Genomic DNA, 21998 nt, shown 5'->3' with positions numbered 1-21998 from the left:
TTCTCCCCCCCCCCCATTAAATTATCTACAGCTGGCAAAAATCATGCCCTTGCTAGTGCAGGAGGCAAATCACAATCACCTGCTGTGAAGCAGCCTCTTATTTCACACCTGGGATTAAAACAAAAAAAAGTTCACATAACATAACTGTTTTTTTTTTTTTTTTAAAGAGATCAAAATTCCCAGTACAGGATCCTATTTAGCCTGGGATGTCTTGGAAACTTGCCATGTAGCTGAAGGAGACATTGAACTTCTGATCCTTCTGTCTCCACCTCATGAATGCTGAGACTTCAGGTACTCATCACTACATTGGGTTCCTGAGATGCTTCCAGGGCTTTCTGCATGCCTTCCAAGTACTCTACCAATTGAGCTGCACTCCCACTCCGCATATTTTAAGATGTAGGTTTCCTGTGGATGGATTAGCCAGGACATAAATTCTTGAGTACCAGAGAAGGCCAGCAGAGGGCAGCCACGGGGCTCCCAATTATGTGTTTCTTTCTCCTTCCCTTGAGGGGCGATTCCCGGCTGCTGCACCCGAAATCCCCAGTCCAGACACGGAATTCTTTCCTGTACCCTTACCCTTTAGGCAACATGAACCTATAGAGCCCAGGTCCCCAGAAAAGGCATGATCATCATGTTCTTTTAGATACATAACCCTCTGCATTTAGCTCCGACTTGGAGGAAAAAAGACCGTTCACGGTGCAAGATGTTTGGAGGCGACAGGTGGGCTATCAGGTACCTGTGGCAGGAAGCAGCTGTCAGTTCTCTCCAGTGCCCTTCCTTAGTGTCAACTGGGTCTATCCTGTTTTCCCAGTGAGATGTGCTGCCCACCCCCCCACCCCTCGCTATCGCCCCTGACGTGGGGCTTTGGGCTGGATGCTAATATTTCACAAACCAGGGATAGTGTGGGCTGAAAAGTATGTGCATTCTCAGATGACTCTGCTGTCTGAGCTTTGGGGAGGTTTTCTTTCCTTCTTTCTTTTTCAATTTTCTTAGTAATGGATCGTTTTTTAAACAAATTGCAGTTTTTTTTTTTCTAAACTAAGGAAAAAGGATGTTTTCAGCTGTTTACATAGATCCGTAGACAGATACCAATGAGGAGAGAAAAGTTCCTGAGCGGCCAGGAGCGTGTGTGTGTGTGTGTGTGTGTGTGTGTTTGTGTGTAGCTTCTCAGCCATCTGAGCCAAACAACCTGTTTTTCCTTTCCAACCCATTGTGGACCTGTACTTTTGTAGACTATAATAAAAGCAAATTACTAGAAAAACAGAATAAAAAAAGGCATACCTACAAAAGACAAACTCTAATTTTATGATTCTATTAAACAAACATACAATTACTGTCAGATTGCTTTAAAAGTTTCTAAATATCTGCTGTGATTTTTGTGCTTGTTACAGATTTCTTGAAAGCAGTTCAGGCTGGCACTAGTCTGGGTTACTGGTGTAGTAAGGGTGGGAAGCGGACAACTCAGGAAGGAGGCAGTCTGTGCTCCCTGGGAAGAACTGGAAGGGCTGGAGGCATCCAGAGCAATATCCACAGTTTTCCTTCATGAGATGACACATCTGTGTTTTGATATTTATATGAGGTGTCCAGTCCAGTTGGACAATCAAGTGGGACCCCCAGACCCTGTGGAGAGATGCGTGAGAAAATAGGCAAAGCAAGTCAAGAAGTTGGCAAAGATTTTATTGTTCACACAGGTTATATACTCTGAAAACAGGATATGGGGAGGGGCAGGAAGCGAAAGGGGGCTTTGCAGGTGGAGGAAGCTGGCTGCAGCTGTGGGGTCTAACTAGGTTATACCTGTTGTTCTCACAAAGCCTTGCCATTACCAGGGGTTCTAAAAATATCTATCTAGCAGGATCTTGGCTAAATCTAAAGGTCAGGGGGAAGGGTTACCAGGGGGGATTGCTATGAGGCCTTGTTTGAAGTTCTGAGAACTGACAAGTAAATCATGGAAGGTAAGCAGAAAGAAGAATAGTAGACAGGAGAGCCAAGGGTGAGTGTTAGCCAAGAGTAAGGCCTTGCCATGGCTTCCCACATGAGAGTAGTTTTTCTCTTGAGGGAGAAAATGGTTTGGGATCTGCAAGTGCACTCTGGCTGACCCATGGAGGTCCTCTGCCTCGAGCTGGTCAGTCTTCTCAGCAGGCTCTCTGGTAAGTGGCCATGAGGGGCTTGGTGTTTCCTGGTCATGAACTGGATGGCTGATAGGACAAGGATGGGAAGGGGCTAGGGACTTCCATCAAGTCTCTGGTAAACAGATCAGCCCCTCTGAAGGTACTTGCAAATTGCCCAGGGATCTTATTGAAATGCAGATTTTGATCTAACAAAATCTTGAGTTGGGTCTGAACAGTTGCATTTCTATTAAGTACCTAGGGAACCTCAATACTGTCGATATTGGAGAGCCTGGGGAGCCATATAAGATGTTAGCAGGTCTGTGGTGCCTCCTGGAAGAGAGCATTGATGTTTCATAGGCAAGGCAGGTGGGGTCTGCTGTCAGACTCTTGAAGTCAGACTCTGCTGTCTGTGATTCAGAACAGGAACCAGTAAAGCTGGGCCAGGGCCTAAAGGAGCATTGTTTGCTGAGTGTGGACACTTCAGACCAACACCAAACTGCCAGGCGCTGGAGATGAGTGGTAGGAGCAGCACAGAACAAGTGGATGTATTTCTTTTAACAAACTAGATTTTACAATCTCTTTTTAAATGCAAGAAATCAGTGACTGACTTTTCTGGGGCACTCTGCAGTCTGGAGCTTTGGGTGAGCTGAGGTCTGTTTCTGAACTGGGCATGCTCAGAACTGCAGGTGAAGACAGAGTTCTTGCTGCCTTCATGGCTCTGACCCCTTGTCAAGATTTTATGATATTGTATGGGCAGCCCATTTTCTGGTTTACTTTGGTCTTGCTGAACTTCTGAGAGGCCTGTTAGTGCTATAGTTAAGGGCTTTGTGCTTTCCTTTCAGGATAAAGGCAAGTATATTTTCTTTCTATATAAAAATCTATTTATCTATCCATTTATCCACAAACACACATACATATCTATCTGTATTTAGTTACCTAGTATCTTACCTATATCATCTTATCTGCCATGTTACCCATTATCTATCTATCTATCGATATCCATTCATCTATCTATCCAAATCTATCTTATCTATCCAAATCTATCTATCTATCTATCTATCTATCTCCTATGTATTGTCTATTATCTATCTAATCTATATATTATCTATTATCTATCTGTCTGTGTGTCTATCTATCATTTGTTTATCTGGAAGAAAAACCCTTTTCCATTTTTTCTGAAAGAAGATATGTGTACAATGTTACATCTGGAAGTGTGTGTGTGTGTATGTGTATGTATGTGAAGGTGGGAATTGTTCATTCCCACACCATCGCCTGGTTTCCCACTCAGAAGAGAACCTACAGTTCAGGAGCCCCTGGCCAGGAATAGGGCATACGGTTTTCCTCACTGCTGGGCTAGGAACTAGGTGACCCACAAAGAGACCTTAGAGCACTGCTGAGTACTGGGGTCTGGGGGCTGGGGTCTGGGGTCTGGGGTCTGGGGTCTGGGGGCTGGAGATGGGTATATGCTGGAGGAAGACACTGCACTAGCAGAGAGCATCATTGTAAAGACCAAGGGGGATCTTGGCAGGTCCTGGTGTTTGAATCCAGATCGTTGGTGGGAATCTCATTCCTTTCATCTCAATCCTTTCATGCATAGCGAGGATTATCCTGTGAGAAAGTCAGGTCAGTACAGGAAGGCAGATAGGGAGGCAGGACAAAGGGCTAGAGGGCCTTTGGGGTAGGCGTTTTAGGTCTGGTTGTGGAAGGAGAGACATTCATGTCAGGGTGTTAGCATTTTTCTCCTTCCACTTTCTGGCTTCTGGCTTCCCTTCTCCAAGAGAATTCAGACCCCTTTACTTCTGTCTAATTTGGACATAGGAAGAATTAGGATTGTTGACTTACATTTTAGTTCCAACTCAGCTACTACCAAGTGTGTAACCTTATTAGTCATTGTATCTGAGAAGTCCTTAGTTCGCTCAACCACGGAAAGAGTGATGGTATTAACTTCCTCATAAGGATGATAGAAAGGGTCAAGAGAGATGACGTGTAAAAGATGATTTAAAAATAACTGCCACAAAGTATAACATATGTATATGAAAAGGCCACAAGGAAACCCATAATGCTACATGCTAACTTCAAAGATATTAAGAGCTGGGAAATGCCATGGATTAGCAAGTAAGGGATCTGAAAAGAGTTACTACTGACCATCTTTTTTACAGGGTTTGAAGAAATAAATTAGAACCGCATCGGCAACGACCATCCAACCAAGCAGGCTTGCAGGTAGCCAGATGATAAGCGTGTTGCTCTTGGTCAAGACAGTACCTGAAACTGGGGAAATAACTATTCAGAAATACATCCCAGAGCAGCACAGGAGACACAAGGACAGCTTTGAGGGAAACATGTGGCTTGGAGCAGCCTTGAAAGTGGGAGTGGAGATGGCTCAGAAGATGCTAGGATGACTTATCATGTTATGGATGGCCATGTTACCCCTCCCCATGGGGACCCCACCCTCTGCCAGACACTCCAGTTAGGGTCTGTGTTCAGTGAAGAAGGTACGGTGGAAGGTTACAGAGTAGTGAAGTCTGACTCCTGACAGTTACAGGGGGTTAAGAGATTATGTGGGACAGAACATACCAACGAAGGGGAACTTCTTGGGCTCACTAACATCACTGGAGAGGTTGTTTTTAGCTTCACAGGAATAGTTCTTGGCACTCCACTCTGCCTTCACTGAGGCGAGGAGGGAGGCAGCTCTGCCAGAGGGAGCCAGGGGTTTCTCTAGGATTTCTCCATCAATGTAGAATGAGTACAGGATTGGAAGGGAACCCTGCTCGGCTTCACAGAGAAACTCCACCTTGTCTCCTACAGCAAGGTTAGTGGCTTCATGTTGCAGAGTGAGCACAGGATGGGATACAGGAGCTGGAGGAGAGCACACAGAAGGGGGAGTCAGCTTGACTGCCCAGGATCCTTTCTCCCCAGGACTCCTTACCTGCTCCCAGGGAATCCTGTTGCTTGATATCTGACCCTTTAGGAGTATCTCTCTTCCCTCATCCACTTACTCCAGAGTTGGATATCCAGATAGCCACTTTTTTTCTGGATTATGCTGTCCTCGGTGTTCACTGTGGCTATACACTGGTAAAGCCCAGAGTTTTCCTCCTTGGCTTCTGAGATGAAAAATATTGGGTTGTGACTCCTGTCTTGAACGACATGGTTGTCTTTGTAGAAAGAGTAAGAGAGCTGTAAAGCTGGCTGCTTGGGGTCTACCTTTGCTGTACACTTCAGGATCACATCTGTTGACTCTGAAGAGTTGAGGCGGCTCAGCACAGGATCCTGGAGCAACTCTGGGGAGACATGAATCCAGGCTGAGGAAGAAGTCCTATAGAGTGAAGCCCAGGGGGCTAAGGACTCACCTTCTGCATAGGTCAGGCTACAACTGTGAGACCAGAAGAGAGAGAGAGATTTATCCCTAGAGCTTGCCTATTGCTCTCATGCAGGGAATCTGGAATGACTTCCAAAGCCAGGTCCCATGAGAACCCCAGAAGGTCAGAGTCAGAAGATTCCTTAGTGGTTGTGGTCCTCAGAGGCGAAAGGTGGGTTATCTGGGATGGTCCAGGGCTCTCTCAAATTCCTTGCATCCTTTGGCTACATGTTGGGTGTTTTTAAAAAAGATTTATTTTATTTATGAGTATACTGTCATTCACTTCACACACACCAGAAGAGGGCATCAGATCCCATTACAGATGGTTGTGAGCCACCATATGATTGCTGGGTCTTAAACTCAGGATGTCTGCATGTTGTACATTATTGTGGAAATCTCAGGATCCAATGACTTACCCCACAATCATCTGGAGAGAGAGGTCTTGCCCATAGAGCCACCGACCTCCAGTATTCACGAGCAGTACCTTACTGTCCCACCAGACCCCTCCAACTGGTGACTCACCTTGAGCTCCAATCATGGAAACTGCAAGAGACCAAAGTGATAAAGGTAAGTGGCAGAAAGACTTTCACAAGAACAACTGGTATTATATCATTGTGAGCTGCCAACCACACAGCCCCAAGTCACTTGTCCATCTACCACCCAACTACTTAACCACTAAGCCCCTCAATTACCGCCCCCAACCAATTAACTAGAAAACATTTATAGTGGACACCTCCCCATAATCCTCTATACTATCTCTGGTGAAATTTTGTCTTTCCAGACAGGCCTTCCCTAGGATCCTGATCAGAAGAATCCTCATGTTCATAGAATCCTATTGTATTACTGTTACTTTCTAGAATAACAGTACTCTGCAGACCTACTACTAGTACTCTTCAGAGGATTGGCAGTATCCCAATTTATTTGTGAGACAAGGTCTTACTCTGTAGCCCAAGCTGCCCTTGAACTCATTATATAGCCTAGGCTGGCCTCTGACTCATGGCAATGCTCCTGTTTCTGGTTCCCAGGTCTTGAGATGACAAGTCTGCTCCTTCAAGTAGAGTTGGAATTTGTCTTATTTGTTAAGGTGCCAACACATTATTGTTACAATGCCTCTCTGTAGGGAGTATGGTGAGCTTTGCCATCTAACTGGTCCTTGGGGCTGGTTTGAAGTCAGTTAAGGACTGTCCCTCAAACTTTCTACATTTAACGTGGAGGCAGATTCCATCATGTTTGATGTGGGGACCTCCAGCCTTCTAGTTACCTGATAACTGACAATTGTTGCCCATTATGATGACCACACCATGCATGTTTTTCCCATGTATGTCTGATGAGGAGAGAAGAATGGAGAACGCATGGACTTAATCTCTGTTGGATAGGTGTTGTCATTTCTGATTTGCTCTTGTTACTTGGGTTACTCCAGGAGGGTTTCTGAGAACCTTGCTTCTCCCCATTGTTTAATAGGGATAAAAAAAAAAAAACTTCTCTAGAAAGTTCTAATGGCTAGATGAGTCGAGCATGCTATAGAGCAGGTGTTTGGTTGTTTTGTTCTGCTTTTCTTCTTCTCCCTGTCCACATCTGGGAGGAAATGGCAGATGTGCACTTTACTGCAACTGTGAGCACATGTCCACCCCTGGGGTAAGTGTGTGAAGCTGTTTTTCTGAGGTCCCTAGGCATCAAGTGTGACCATTTGTGTCTAGTTCTCCACTATACTGAATGCCACAAAGCTGGTCACTGCCTCCCTCTCCCTAGCTTTGCAGTTTGCTATCTAGATCCTGGGTTCAAAACTGAGGTGTCTAGGACTTGATATCAAGACAAGTCCCAAGGTTGGTTCCTTCCATGAGGTCATAGAACTTCACTCCACTACCTCGTGAACTGCCCCTGCAGTAGCATGAGTGTCAGTCACTTGCCAAGATGACCGTCCCTAGAGCACAGAATGGCACCATGATGTAGAAGAGAGAAGAAGTCAAAGCAGAGCTCAACAGCCTTCCGTTTTCACAAGCTCTGACCAGGAAGAGGTCACACTTTGGAATAATTTTGCTTGTCTGTTCCATGAAATAATCCAACCAAACAAACAGCAAAGAAACAAACAAGCAAATAGTTCACTGGAAAAAAAGTTGTCTTTCTCCACCCCTCCCCCCAGCCCCACTCAAAAGATCAACTAAGAAAATTGTCAATGGAAATTATACATACAAGTTATAACCCATTGGACCTAGGTGAGCCTGAGCTGCGTTTAAGGGATCAGAGACCCTCTGGACTGTAAGCTTTTACTCTGGAGCAGTCACAGAATGACTGGCTAATGTGGCTGGAGAAACAGCGAAGAGAGAGACATGGATTACTGACTTCAGACCAGCCCCAAGGACCAGTGAGACGGCAAAGCTCATCATATTACCTTCAGAGAGACAACACAGGCAGAAGAGGAGGGTGAGCCTGAGAAGGGTTTTGGATAGCCTGTGTGCAGGACTTTTGACCAAGGGAGAACTCTGGCCATCAATAAATGGTACTCAGAGAATTCTAAGGCTTCATAAGAATGAAGCCTCCCAAGTCTCATTGTTGCCAAACAAAATGAGAAGCCCTTGCACCCCTGCCTCTGCTCTTCCCCCCGATGCTCGAAGGGGATACCTTTCCTTAGGATAGTCTCAAAAATTATTTCATAGGGTAACAGTGACTATGAGAAACAATGGGACCTCAGAGTCCGTTTCTCTAGTTTATTTCTGATTAATTGAGGGCCTGCTTTGCTAAGAACCTTGGAAAAGGATGTGAGAATGCTTCCACCCCGTGCTAGCTCCTCTCAGCTTGCCAGTATGCACACACTTTTCTCAGGCTCCACAAACTAATTCTCTGTGAATCTGGAGAGGAAAGGCTAGGACCAGCATCTTAAAGACCACTTACAGGAAGGGGCACTAGAGCCCCTTAACTCACCACGGAGCAGTAAAATCATCCAGAGCAGCATGGTGCCTTGCGTGAGGCAGAGCAGGCCAGGCAGTAGGCAGAGCTGAAGCTGGGGAGAGAAAAACTAGTCCTTCTGACCTGAGGGTGAGTGGTGGCCCTTCTAATTTAAAAGGTGTTAAGACTTGAGGAAGTGGTAGCTGTTGGGGAATTCTACATCTGCAACCTCCAGGTAGCCAGGTGTGCGGATGTAAAACGTCTCCAGGCATCCCAGATGTCTCTCTTCCTCGCCCTCCCTCTCTCTTTCCTCCTCCCCAAGTTTCTTCTCTCTATTCCCTGTGCATGCCCTCTTTCAGGGCTCTCTCTATGCCTCTGCCTCTTCCCCAGCTGCTCATTCTCCCGCAATAAACTCTTTTTACACTAGATCTGTTGCATGCTGTAAATTCTCAGAAGTTTACCTTGGCTCCGGCTGGTCAAAGGTGATCCCCCTGCATGCCGCATTATATTTCATAACAGAAAGCGAGGAAGAAATTTGGTAAGCTCACATTGGCATTTCCTTTTTTGTCATATATATGTATGTATATGTATATACATATATACCTAATAAATATATATTAAACATAATATATTTAATATACAACATTTAGTAAATATATAAATAAAATAAATATTAAAAATAAATTTAAAAAACATAAAATAATATATAAGTTGACTTTATTCAACACAAAGTATGAAAGAGTCAGGTAAATCACTAATTAGCATTTTCTCTGGCTTCACAAAGCTCATGGCCAGGGAACCAGGATGGATTATAGCCATGGGTTATCTCCTCTGAAAAGCCTCCCTGAGTGACAGAGTAATCCTGAAGCCACTTGTCACTTAGCTTTCACCCTTCCAGTAGCCTGATGAAGTCTTTCCTTGTATAGTCTGGCTCTAGAATAGTCTCTCAAGACCCGTGTATTAAAGGTTTGACCTTGGGTCTAGTTTAGGACGCTGAGCTTAATCGAGAGGATACAGCCATCGAGAATGTGCGATCTGGGCTCTCCCGATCTCTCTCTGCTTCCCAGCAGCCATGAGGTAACAGACACCACCATGTGCTCTCTGATGTGATTTGCTGCTGAGCCACAAACTCAGAAATGGATTCAACCACCAGGAGAATAAGTGTGGCAGGATTTACTAAGAGGAGAATGAGGATGCGTGATGACCCAGGAGGAAACCGGGGATGAAGGATGACTCAGCATCTTCCTGAGGATGTACATATACGGGCATTGAAATACATGAAGTGTTTTCATAAAGAACTCAAAGGCCCGTCAAAGATGTCTCCGTCGTCACTGAGGACAGAACAGAACATACGACATGAAAGATGGAGGGATCTGGTTAAATTGAAGGAGGAATTTTCTGGCAATAAGGGTTTCTGAGGAAGTCTAGACGAGAAGTTCTATGTGATAAGTTATGTCTCCACTAATGAAATGAGCCAATTCAAGCCAGGCACATACACATACATACATACATACATACATACATACATACATACATACGCAGCATATGCAGGTTTATTGGGAAACTGCTCTTTTTTAAAGAAAAAGCTATTTAGTTTTTGTATGTGAGTGCACTGTAGCTGTCTTCACACACACACCAGAAGAGGGCATCGGATCCCATCACAGATGGTTGTGAGCCACCATGTAGTTACTAGGAATTGAACTCAGGACCTCTGGAGGAGCAGTCAGTGTCCTTAACCACTGAGCCATCTCTCCAGCCTGGGAAGCTGCTCTTGGGCAGGCAAGTTCTCTGGCCCCAAGGAAAAAGGCTAGGGAAGTTACCAATAGAAGGGAGAGAAGAGGGGAAAGAGAGAAAAAGAAAGACCACACAGAATGAGGGAGAGTGTTGGGGCCACGGGTATACAAATAATAAGGAAAGGACCCCTGAAGTCAAAAGCAACTTTATTCATTGCAGGAAATGCTTCTAATCAGTTAGGGTCAGGGTCAGGGTCAGGGTCAGGGTCAGGGTCAGGGTCAGGCTTGGAGGTGACAGCAGTAGCCCTGACAACGTGGGAGCAGTCTCAACTTTTCCTCAATCTGAAGGGGTTAATGCAGGCCATGTGGCTTTACTGAACTGAAAAGAATGTAGGGATGATAGTTTGTAGTAAAGTGAGGAAGCAGAGCAATACCTGAAGCTCTGGGCTCCTCAGATGGAGAGGGGGAGGGGGAGGGGGAGGGGGAGGGGAAGAGGGAGAGGGAGGGGGAGAGGGAGAGGGAGAGAGAGAGAGAAAGAATATCAAAATGTCTGGATTATATAGGGAGGAGCCTCTGGGGAAGGGCAGGCCAGCCCCTGGGCTGAAAAGTTCAGGGTTGGGAGCGGGTTATGCCAGGTAGGGACTGAGGGATGCTGACAGAACCTGGAGGCCAGGTCTGCTTTGGTATGTAAAATACACATCTCAGTCCCTTGTCCCAGGGTCTGAAACCAAACACTATGTAGTTGGAGAAAATATCCATTTCCCGATAAAGGCAAGAACAGAGACAGTGAGTTTCCTGTGTTCTTGCCAAAGATTCTCTGATTTAGTGGAAGTGGGAACCCCATTCTGACTCTGACACTGCTAGGTAGTGTTCTCGTGGTCAGATTGCCTTATTATTCACGTAGTAAGGAGGGAAGATGGAGTCCAGTGTCTTACCCGCTCACCTAGAGGGGTTAGCATCTACATTTTCCTTCTTCATTCTTTGCCTGCAGATTTCTGGTTTTTCTTCAACTTTGTTCAGGAATGGGTGGCGCAGGTCAGTTCTTAGGAAGGAGACAGAGTGGCCTCAACATGCAAAGGATCTATGATATTGGGAGCATAGAATGCTCAAAGCAGCGTCTCCCTGATGTCATCTACTGTCATTGTGTCCCAGCAGTTGTGGGTGTGAAGAGAATCCTAAGTCATCACCCATCCCCTGCAGGTGACATGCTGGTGTACCTTCAGAGGTGGATGAATTGACTGTCTGAGCTCAGCTGGCTTTCCATCCCATGTGGATGAAGGTGACCCTGGAGAGTAGCAGTGAGGTTACAAATCTGCCCATGTCACAAATCTTCTAGAACTCAACCTACACTGAATGGAGACCTACTATGGATTAGTGAAAGGCTCCAATCCCATCATACTGTGTTTGCGTTGCACCCTGACACTGTCGCCAACAAAGTCCACCCGAGAACCACGCACTGAATTACAAAAAGGACACTGCAGAAGTATTCAGCAGGCGTATAATTTTGTGTTGGGCTGCACTTGTATCCTTGGCTGTAGGTTAGCTATATCTGCAGGGCACTGGACAGAAAGGTGGGAGGATTCTCTTCCAAAAGAGACAAGCCCATACCTAACTGTGCAGGTCACTGTCAAGGAAACATCTGTGAGGGCCAGTGGTTGTTGGGGACTGAGAAACATCAGCTTAACAGGAGGTCAGAGGGGAACTCAGGAGAACAGTCACTGGGGACAGCTCTGGGCATGGGGGCAGCAGGCTAGGTGTGCAGTCAATCAGCCACCCAAGCTTGAATCCTTGCTTCGATTCTTAATCTGATGAGAGGCCTTGACTAAGTTTTACAACCTTTTGGGTTTTAGAGACCTTATCTCTAAGGTGAACAAATGATTATACCGTGAGTGAAAGGAAGGTTTCCTGAGATTTAAAACCATGAGATGCTGTCTCTTGGAGCACTCTAAGATGCTGAAAATCTTCCCTGGCTGCTTCCTGTGGTAGCTCTTGATTGTACCATAGATATCAAATATTGGAAATTGGCTGGCATGGCTGAGGAGCTATAACTGCACTTGGTTTTGTTTTAGTAAATTTAATGTTTGACGTTACATGTGGCTTGGCTGTTGGTTGCCTTCTTGGTCATCACAGACTTGGAGCCATAGCATACAAAGAAGACTTGATGAAGGCCAGCATTGTTAGAAGAGTGAGCCAGGCTGCCTGGCACTGCTAGACTTCCTCCTCAATGCCACTTCCTTGGGAGGTCTAAAAGATGAAGCAGATTGAGTGCAGGTACTTAGTTGTTCAGTTTGTGACTGGGACCACATGGTTTGCTGGAAGCAGAGGTCCAAGAAAGACCCCAGAACATTTCTGAGTTAGGTTCCAAAGACAGGACAAATTGGAGATGTGTAATACATGCTTAAAACTTAGGATGGGAGCTGAAAGGTGAAGACAGAGGTAAGGGAAGGAGCCAGATGGAAACTGAACTCTGAGCCTGGACTGTAAGGGAGGAATCACTAGGTGGCATCTGGCCAACCCCCCTCATTCCCTCCCCTTGTCACCTTCCTTCCTCCAGAGGCAGCTAGGCAGAACTTGGAAGGGCCAATGGGAAACTGTTTGAGTCAGGTCTGCAGCGACTCCTTGTGGCTACATGGACAACTGTTGCTTTAAGAAACAGTTGCTTTTTATTTCCTTCATTAAGTGAGATATAGAGGACAGGCACTGGGTGAGGAAAGGAAGCAGGGGATGCTTATCAGGTGTGGGGAGGGGGTGAGAGGACTGGGAGAGAGAATGAAAATTGGTGGGGGTCGAGCACCTCTGAAACAAGCCAGAGACTGTGGACAGTGATATGTAGGTGACCCTAGCCGAGACTCCTAGCAGCTGAGCATATAGAGACTGAAGTAGCCACCTCCTGTAGCCAGGAGGGACATCCAGCGGAGAGAGGCCATCAACCAACTCACAAAACCTTTGACCCAAAATTTGTCCTGCCTACAAGATGCACAGGGATAAAGATGAAGCAGAGACTGAGGGAGCAGCCAACCAGTGACTGGCCCAACTTAAGACCCATCCCACGGGAGAGGGACAATCCTCGAGTCTATGAATGATACGCTGGTACGTTTGCAGACAGGCATCTAACATAACTGTCTTTTGAGAGACTTCATCCAACACCGGATGGAAACATGCTGAGACCCACTGCTAACAGCAGGTGGAGCTCAGGGAGTCTTGTTGGGGACAGGACCGGGAGAGCCAGAGGGGTCAAGGACCACAAGAAGACCTACAGAGTCAACTAACGTGGGCCCATGGGGCCTCACAGGGACTGAGCCACCAGCCAAAGAACATGCAGAGGATGGACATTTGTTGCAAATGTGCAGCTTGGTCTTCACGTGGGGATCCCTCACGATTGGAGCAGAGCCCGTCTCTGACTCTGTAGCTGCCATTGGGTTTCCTTCTCTTAGATGGACTGCTTTGTTGGACCTCAGTAGGAGAGGAAGTGCTTAGTCCTTCTGTGACTTGATGTCCCAGGAAGGTGGTATCCTTGAGGGAGTGGGGAGGGCGTCCCCTTCTCTAAGGAGAAGGGGAGGGGGTAGTGGGAGGAGGGAAGAGTGGGAGGCGGGGCTTGTGAAGGTAGGACTGGCAGGAGAGGAGGGAAGGGGGCTGTGATGGGGACGTAAAGTGAATAAATACTTAAAATCTAAAAGAAAAGATTTTTGAAATTAATCTGCAAATGCCATTTCTCTCTCCACCCACTCCCCACCCTTTCTTCCACCTGTGTTTTCAACAATCCTTACAGCCAACAAACGTTCTCAAAGCCCGTCTCTATTTCTAGCTCATGGGCTCCTTGAGCTCAGAAAAAGACAGGCACACACTAGAATATAGTCGTTATGCTTCTTACAGCATTTCCCCCATTATTCTGTTTATCACACGGTATTGCATTTGTTTTTTGTTTTGTTTTGTTTTTAACCAAACTCTTCCTCTATTTTATGTTCAGGCATCTCGAAGTCAGATGTGGAATCCATCTCGTCTTATTGTCTCTAGCCCTAGCTCAGAACATGAGGTCCAAGATGAATCAAAATGTAGATCCTGGGGTGCTGGAGACAGAAAAGAGTACTCAGGAAAGTCTTGGTTAAGCTGCTTAGTAAATGGAGTACCTGAGCTAACCTTATTGGAGGTCAGATTAAAACTTTTTATCATGGTAATAATGACCCCCAATTTTTAATAGTGTGTGGAGAACTACCTTTCACATACAGAGTAACTCAAATTTCCACCATCCCCTCCCTGTCTTGCCTTCTGTAATTGGATTCTTTTTTTAAAAAATTATTTATTATATGTATATGAGTACACTGTCATTATCTTCAGACACACCAGAAAAGGGCATGGATCCCATTACAGATGGTTGTGAGCCACCATCTGGTTGCTGGGAATTGAACTCAGGACCTCTGGAAGAGCAGCCAGTGCTCTTAACCGCTGAGCCGGCAATTGGATTCTTGTAATCTTTCTTAGGACCTTTCCACTGCACTGCTAATGGTATTCAACCCCCACACCCCATGGATTCAGTTATGCCATCTCAACTTGGTATTTTTACTAGATGCTTCTGAAAAGATGCTCTTGTTTTCTTCACCTTGAAGCTGCTCCAAACGAGCCAGCAGCCCTTCCTCTGTCACACCTGTGACAGCTCACTCAGCGTCATCTGCATCAGGATGTCACACATGGCTATGGGTGTCATAAGATACTGATCTTAGTCCTAAGAGCTTGTAGGCAAGGCCATGTTCCTATCTGGAATCAGCTCTACTCAGCCACTGAGTGTGACATTTAAATATCTTGGGGCTGGAGAGACGGCTCAGTGGTTGAGAGCACTGGCTGCTCTTCAGAGGACCTTGGTTCTACCCCCAGCACATATATGGCCGTTCACAACCAATTGTAATTTCAGTCTCAGAAGATCCAGTTCCTTTTTCTGGCCTCCATGGGCATTGCATACATGTGGTGCACAGACATGCAGGCAGGCAAAACACCCACACAAATAAAATAAAAAATAAAGGAAAAAAATATAAAAAGATAGACTTATGTACCATAGTACCACAGAGCAAACATGCTTGGGAAACCCTTAGGTGTGCTTGCTGTGCCCCCTGCCCCCAACTCAACCCAGCCTGTCAGTCTCCAGTCTCTATTACATTCCCAGTATATCCAGGAAGCAGGCTTGATCTCGTTATTTGAGTTAATGTCAACATTGTTCCTGTTAATTATTGCCCCTTCTTTAAAACCAAGACACAGTCTCTCTCCTCACTTGGCTCCCATCTCTGTATGGAACTTTCCCATCATTCTCTGCAGGCACAGCCTCCCCCCACCCAACCTCCTCTGTTTTCTTTAAGTATCTCATCTATGCCACAGGTTAAATTACTATCCGTAATTCAGTGAAGCCCCAGTATGTCTTCCTGGGCCAAGGTCTAATCAAGTATCAGATACTAGTGTCCAGCTTCTTCTGTAGACTCTAACCAACTGGACTGAATCCTTCCATCAGTCCTCGCCATCAGCTGGACTGGATTTAGAGTCACCATGGAAGTATACTTCTGGGTATGTCTCTGAGGATGTTCCCGAAAGGTTAGCTAAAGAAAGACAACGCACTGAAAGCTGGCAGCACCATCCCAGGGCCTTGGGTCCTGACTGCAGGAGCACGTGAGGCATCATCATGCATCTGAGTTTCCTGATGACCCACAAGTGTGATCAGCTACCTTAGCCACCTCAGCCATGTTTTCACAGAGATGGCAGACTGCATCCTCAAACCATGCGTCCAAACTAACCCTCCCTTCCTTAGGTTGCTTTTGTGATGTATGTTGCTACAACAATGGGAAAGTGATATTCCTTCTCCAAGCTTGGTCCTCTCCTGGTGTTTTCTGTGTGAGCTAACGGGGCCACTTATCCCAATGTGCAAATCAGAGAGATGGCTCAGTCATGAGAGGGTAGGCTCACAACCAAAAATATAAGAAATCAAATGTTTTGATTTTGATTACAATCAAAGTGCAAAATAATCAGCAAATATGTTATCACTAATACACCCTATGATATAATTGAATAAATTCCCTTTGTAATATGTTTTCATTTTATTTGTTCTGTTCCTTTATTTGGTCTTGTTGAATACAGCCCTCTTCCTGGCCTGACCACTGCTTGGCCCCTGTGCACGTACATCCTGCCTTATTGTCTGGCACCTACATCTGGTGTTACAACCACCACTTGCATTCTTTCTCCCTCAGGTCTGCTTGTTTCTGCGAGGCAAGGACCAGGTTTTCTCTGTTCCTTACCGGACTTAGATATCTGGCAGAGTATGTGTTCAGCAAACAAAATAAAACAGGTTTAGAATGGGTACTGAAGAATCCTGTCTTCCCCCTTTTGGTGCTCCTGCTTCTGCTCAGGAACTGTATAGATGGGTGCTAAATTGTTGAAGGTTGGTGTGTGTGTGTGTGTGTGTGTGAGAGAGAGAGAGACAGAGAGAGACAGACAGACAGACAGAGACACAGAGAGAGAGACAGAGAGAGAGAGAGACAGAGAGAGAGAGATTGCTTCACTAACGGTGGTTAGTTGGCTCTGACTTGGTCCAGTGTCCACATAACTCAGTACCCATTAGTTCAAGTGGGAGACCACCTGTTTGGAGCAACTTCATCTCCGCAGTTCCTCTGACTCATAACTTCAAGTCCCGGCTCTAGTTCTTCACTTTTATATCCCTTTATACCCCGCCTCATGAGCACCTCCATAGGTAACACATTACATTTTGCCTGTGTGCTTCAAATAGGACATCTGTCACTGAGGACACGTGGTTACTAAGAGCAGCATTAATAATTTGAGAATGACTCATAGAAGGTGCTGAAAACTGCTGGAGGCTTATTCTTCCCTGGAGATTGAGGAAGAAAAGCATATATAATTAAAGTGATAAATTGGATTTTTTTGGGCTTCTCTGTTTACCACTGTCAAACATAATCTATTTCATGCATTTATACAGAATGCATAAAATAGGTCAGAATTAATTTTCTTCAGTTTGCTTATTTTCCCCTTCAGTTCCCTGGGTAGATGCATAGCCCAGATAGGGAGAGGACGACTGTAAGGCTTGTGTATTCAGAGGCGATGGTACTGGAAGATTTAGTGTACTGAACCCCGGGAGCTGGTGACACCATGAGCAAGCAAACAATAACGAGAGGTAATGAGCTTCTGGGACACAGCTTGGGACCTGGATCAGGTGGAAGAGAGTTAGCGCCACAGCTCAGTCCAGTGAGCGTGGGGCTTGGACTCCAATCTCCTTCTTTCTTTTCTCCAAGTCCCGTCTGCCTGCTCTCCTCTGCTGCTTCCTCCACCCTCTCTCCTGTCTTCCTTCCTTCTGCATGTGGATGCAAATAAGCACCCCAAATACTTCCCTCCATCATGTCCCTGCCTTTGGCTTACCTCATTGTTCTTTCCTCAGAGCCGAGCTTCTCAAAAGACCTACCCATACACAAATCTGCAGTCCCCACTCACTCATCAACCTCGGGCCATCTGGCCTCCGCCTCTGCACAGCCCCCACTCCTCTGAGATGCTTTTGTCAAAACCATAAAGGCTCCTGTACTGCCAGCCCCAAGGGGAGGCGGTGTGTGTGGTTCCTTGCCGGCATGCTGTTTATTTGGTTACACAGCAGCATTTGTAACAGTTGAATGCGGCTTCCAACTTGAAACACGTTCCAGGCTTGGCATCTCTTGTGCTCTGCAACAACCCCCACCCTTCCTTCTACTTCGTTAAGTCTATTTGCTGAGTTCTCTTTCCCCTACCATAAAATGGAGGGGCGCTTGGAGTTTGGTCCCAGCCTTCTTTTTTATTTGCACCGTCTGCCTTATTGCATGGCTTTGAAAAACACACCAGTGACACCTAAATTTATACCTCTTGACCCTACTCAACTTTTCCCATGAACTTCTGAACTAACTACACAATTGTCAGCTCTGTGCCTCCACTTGTGTGGCTGACAAAGGAATGAAATTCTTCATCCTTCTCTTGGCGAGGAACCACCCACCCGTCTATCTTAGTTACAGCCCCTCTGCAACTCCCACCACTCTGCTCATCTTAGCCACACCCACCCTCTGCTGAATAAAACCTCAGACAGGCTTCTCATCAAATCTCTGGCTAGGTTCCATCTATTCCTCTTCAAGCTATATCACAGATACATTTCGAGGCACCATGACCGTAGTGGTATCTTCTGCACACGTGACTATAAAGAAAGTCCTCTTTATCTCTGTCCTCCAACCCGGTCTCTCAGTTGGCTTCCTCTCACTTTAAACACAGAAGAGTGTCCTACTTCTAGCATACACAGTCCTCTGCTTAAAGCTCCATTACACTGAGAATAGTGCCCCCCCCCCCGACAATATCCTCCATTATTGCTTTTCTCCTCCCGGAGGCCACTCCTCTCTATGTGTCTTGTCTTTAGGCCCCATTAAGCCGAGGGGCATTGAACGCTTCCTCTAGCTTTCCTTTGCACAGATCTCACCCACTCCCATTTACCATCATACAACAAACAAACTGAAATATTAGATAATTTAACTATAAGATAATTTGACTATAAGAAGCACCTAGGCACCCACCACCTAGTCCTGTTTAATTATAAATTTTGGTCACACTTACTTTGGTTTGTTCTTTCCAATCCTGCCTTTGATTTATCTCAGAGACGTCACGTACTGCCATTCAGCCAAGGGCTCATGCAGCCCCCACTCCTGCATCTGCTATTTATTCTTCCAGCATCTGTTTTTGCAGCCAGTCCATGCGTGTGGGCCCACCCACGATGTCTGGTGTTTGGCTTACCTGCAATTTTCTGTAAATGGTATTTTAGAGAGGGAAAGCTCCAAGGCTCCCCCTTTTCCTCAGCATAGGTTGTGACACGTGGCATGTGACAGACACAGTGGTTTTCCATTGTCACTTACTGTGGTAGAGTATTTCATTGGGCATGAAGTCTAACACACTTGTTTTCCTAGTGGTGGATAACGGTGCCCTTTTCAGTTTTGGCCATTGTGGACAACGATGCAAAGACATCTACACACATTTCCTTGAGCTCATGCTTGAGCTGCTCTAGGGTGAACCTTGAAAACAGCATTCCCGAATAATAAATACAACATGTCTCCTCAACTGTGCTAGACAATGGGAGATTGGTCTTTAAAGAGGTTGAACAAATTCCCAGGCCTAAACCAGCTCAGCTTTTCTAGAGCTCCACTTCAGCCCCCACAGAGCTGCTGATCTGGTTTGTGCCGCCAGGGGTTGTCAAGCACCTCGCCCGGACTGACTGTGTTCTCCTGAACTCTGGCAGTGAACAATGTAGGCTCCAGTTTGTAGGTCACGTGGAGATGGGGGCCTAATCAAACAAAGCAATAAAATGAAATAAAAACAACAACAACAATAATGATAAAAGTAAAACCACACTCATTCTGAAGGAAAAAAAAAAGGACCCACATTGCTAAAATGAATGTCTGCATGCTTAACATGTAGGGCTGACTTTTCATGAATCTATTTGTTGTAGGTGCTTAAGAAATAAAGTAACTTAGCTGATGTTTTTTTGCTGTCTCCCTTCTGGGTTCAGCTAAGATTCCGAGTTTGGTAGGCCTCCAACTGACTTATTTGTATGTGTGTTTCCATAAACAACTTATGAGACTATTTTTATTCTGTATCTAATAGTGTACAAGTTTTTTTCTGGCACACCCAGCATGGATTCCAGAATAGACCTTCGTTGTGCTGCAGTGTGTTCAGGGCACGGCTCTTCCAGTCTCCTAAGAGGGTCTTTTAGGTTGTTCGCAGTTTGGGGCTATTTAAACAATGGTGGGTATATTTGTTGCCAAGATGGATATTTTTGGTTTTTGCTCACGCTCAATTTTTATGTTCCTGGAATTGTGTCTGGTATATAACAAGTGCCCAGTAAATATAAATTGAGCAAATGAATAAATGAACAGCCTCTTATGTGTCTCTAAGTTGCTCAAATGCAGCATGTCCATAAATGTATCTGTAGTGGCTAGATATGTGTAAGCATATATATATATGGACAGAACCCAGAATGCTGGGTTCTGGGGTGAACTCACTCTCCAAAGATGCTGTATTAAATTGCACCTCATCAACAATTTGAGACTGTGAGCTTCCCCCAGCTTTGCCAGACTTAGTTTGAGGTTGAATATATGTTCAACACTACTGTATATAAAAGCATATAATTGCTATTTTAATTTGTATTTGAAGTCATTTCTGATAGCCCTCATCTGGTATTCCCCTTGACATCTTCTGTTGTTTCCAGTTTATCAAATGAATAGAAGGGGGCTGGAGTGGGGTGACGGCCATCCCTAAGGCTGGGGTCTGATTCCTCAGAGGGATTGCAGGCCTGTAGGCATCTCTAGCCTCCCTTTGTCCCTGGAGGTTCTTAAGCACATGTGTTAGGACATACCCAGGATCCCACAGGATGGAAGAACTCAGCATGGGGACCTGGGCCACCCACTTGTCTAGCTGTACCTCAGATTCTGAAAGTCCTCATGAGGGTTGGGATGGGGGCGCCACAGGGACACATGCTGTCCTTTTCTAGGAATACCTGGCATGAGGTCCCGGGATTCAGGTGTTCTAGCATGTTCTAACATTTGTGGCTACTGGTATTCTTCTAGGGACCCTGCATATTCCCAAGCGGGGAAGCTGCCTTTGGAGTCTTCAGGAAGCTTCCTTCACCTACAGAAAACTATACCAATCTGTCTGTCTGGCTCACTGGTCTGACAAATTGATCATTATTTGGAGGAGAAAGCATGCTTGAATTAAGGGTCAGATGTACCAGCAGACAGGGTTGGGGAGTGTGGATTACAACTGAGGCAGAAGGTTGGAACATTCAAGAGTCCTGGCCTTGAGGCAAAAGGGAGAAATGCCAGAATGCTGGACAGAAGGAAGCATCAGGGCCTGCTGTCTCTGAGAACATGGGAGACGTATCATCAACTGGAATATGGCAGCAGTCTGTTAATGGAGTTAAAATACAACTCCAGAGTCTTAGGCAGAGTGGTGGGTATGCAGAAGCCTAAGTCAGCCGCCACGAGCAAGGAATATTTGCAGCACAAAGAGATGGCACTCATTTGAGATCTTTTCCCATTTGAAAGTACTTAAAAAATCATAACCTGTGAGTCCAGAGGTTGAGCACTCTGACTTAAAAAACCCACTCACTTCCCTTTGCAAAGCAGTCCAGTCATTAGCTTCCAGCAAGAGGAGAAAGCAGGTTCTTGCTTAACTCTTGGTTTGTGAATTAAGTCTTCTGAAGGGGTTGAAATCAGCAGTGGTGAGGCCGCATCTCCTTTTGACAACGTTAAATCATAAAGCACCACACTGCTACTCAGTCCTGAGGTGATTCTGTCAGACCGTAACTTAAGAAAAACGGAGCCTCCTGACCTGTCCTCTGCTCAGAATCCCATGGTGAGTCCACACTGTGGATCAGACAAAAACCTTTCTGGTGGCGAGAATTTCTGCTCTTCCTTTACTCTCTTAAACCAACCACACATCTTCTACTTCCCACTGGATGGGGATTTTATTTCATCCATGCCTTTTGATGTCTTTATTTTTTCTTCCTCTGAGGACATACAACATCTGACCCATCGCCGTCTAAGCCTCTCTGAATAGATTCCACATTCAACGTACAACGTTTAATAACATTCAGGACTCGCGTGTCTCTTTGGGCTAAGCAACTATATCTTTTTGAAAGGTCCAATTAAAATTTTTATTTTAACAGACTCATTCTTATCTTTTTAATAGCTATACCATTGCTTAAGTATTTAGGCACTGCATATTTCCATCTTCTTGAGTTTCTATCTAAGGGTATTTGTGTCATGCATTCCTTCACTAAATTATCCATTTCCTAGATTCGTTCTTTCTTTTTTTTTTTTTTATTGGATGATTTATTTACATTTCCTATGTTGTCCCCTTACCCCATCCCCCAAC

The 21998-nt window shown here is 45.5% G+C and overlaps 1 protein-coding gene across 1 annotated transcript; it reads right to left on the bottom strand.

The window, feature by feature from the left end:
- Positions 1-4283: 4283 nt before the first annotated feature.
- On the bottom strand, positions 4284-8413 carry Fcrl6 (Fc receptor like 6). The gene is given in 6 exon segments (XM_028785746.1): positions 4284-4319; positions 4321-4376; positions 4683-4964; positions 5105-5386; positions 5986-6006; positions 8383-8413. Coding segments are annotated over 6 exon segments (708 nt in total).
- Positions 8414-21998: the final 13585 nt, after the last annotated feature.

This window comes from Grammomys surdaster, unplaced genomic scaffold (genome assembly GCF_004785775.1).
Source record: "Grammomys surdaster isolate TR1022 unplaced genomic scaffold, NIH_TR_1.0 125341, whole genome shotgun sequence".
NCBI lineage: Eukaryota > Metazoa > Chordata > Mammalia > Rodentia > Muridae > Grammomys > Grammomys surdaster.
Note: the sequence above shows the minus strand (reverse complement) of the source record. Positions and strands in the feature narration are given on the sequence as shown.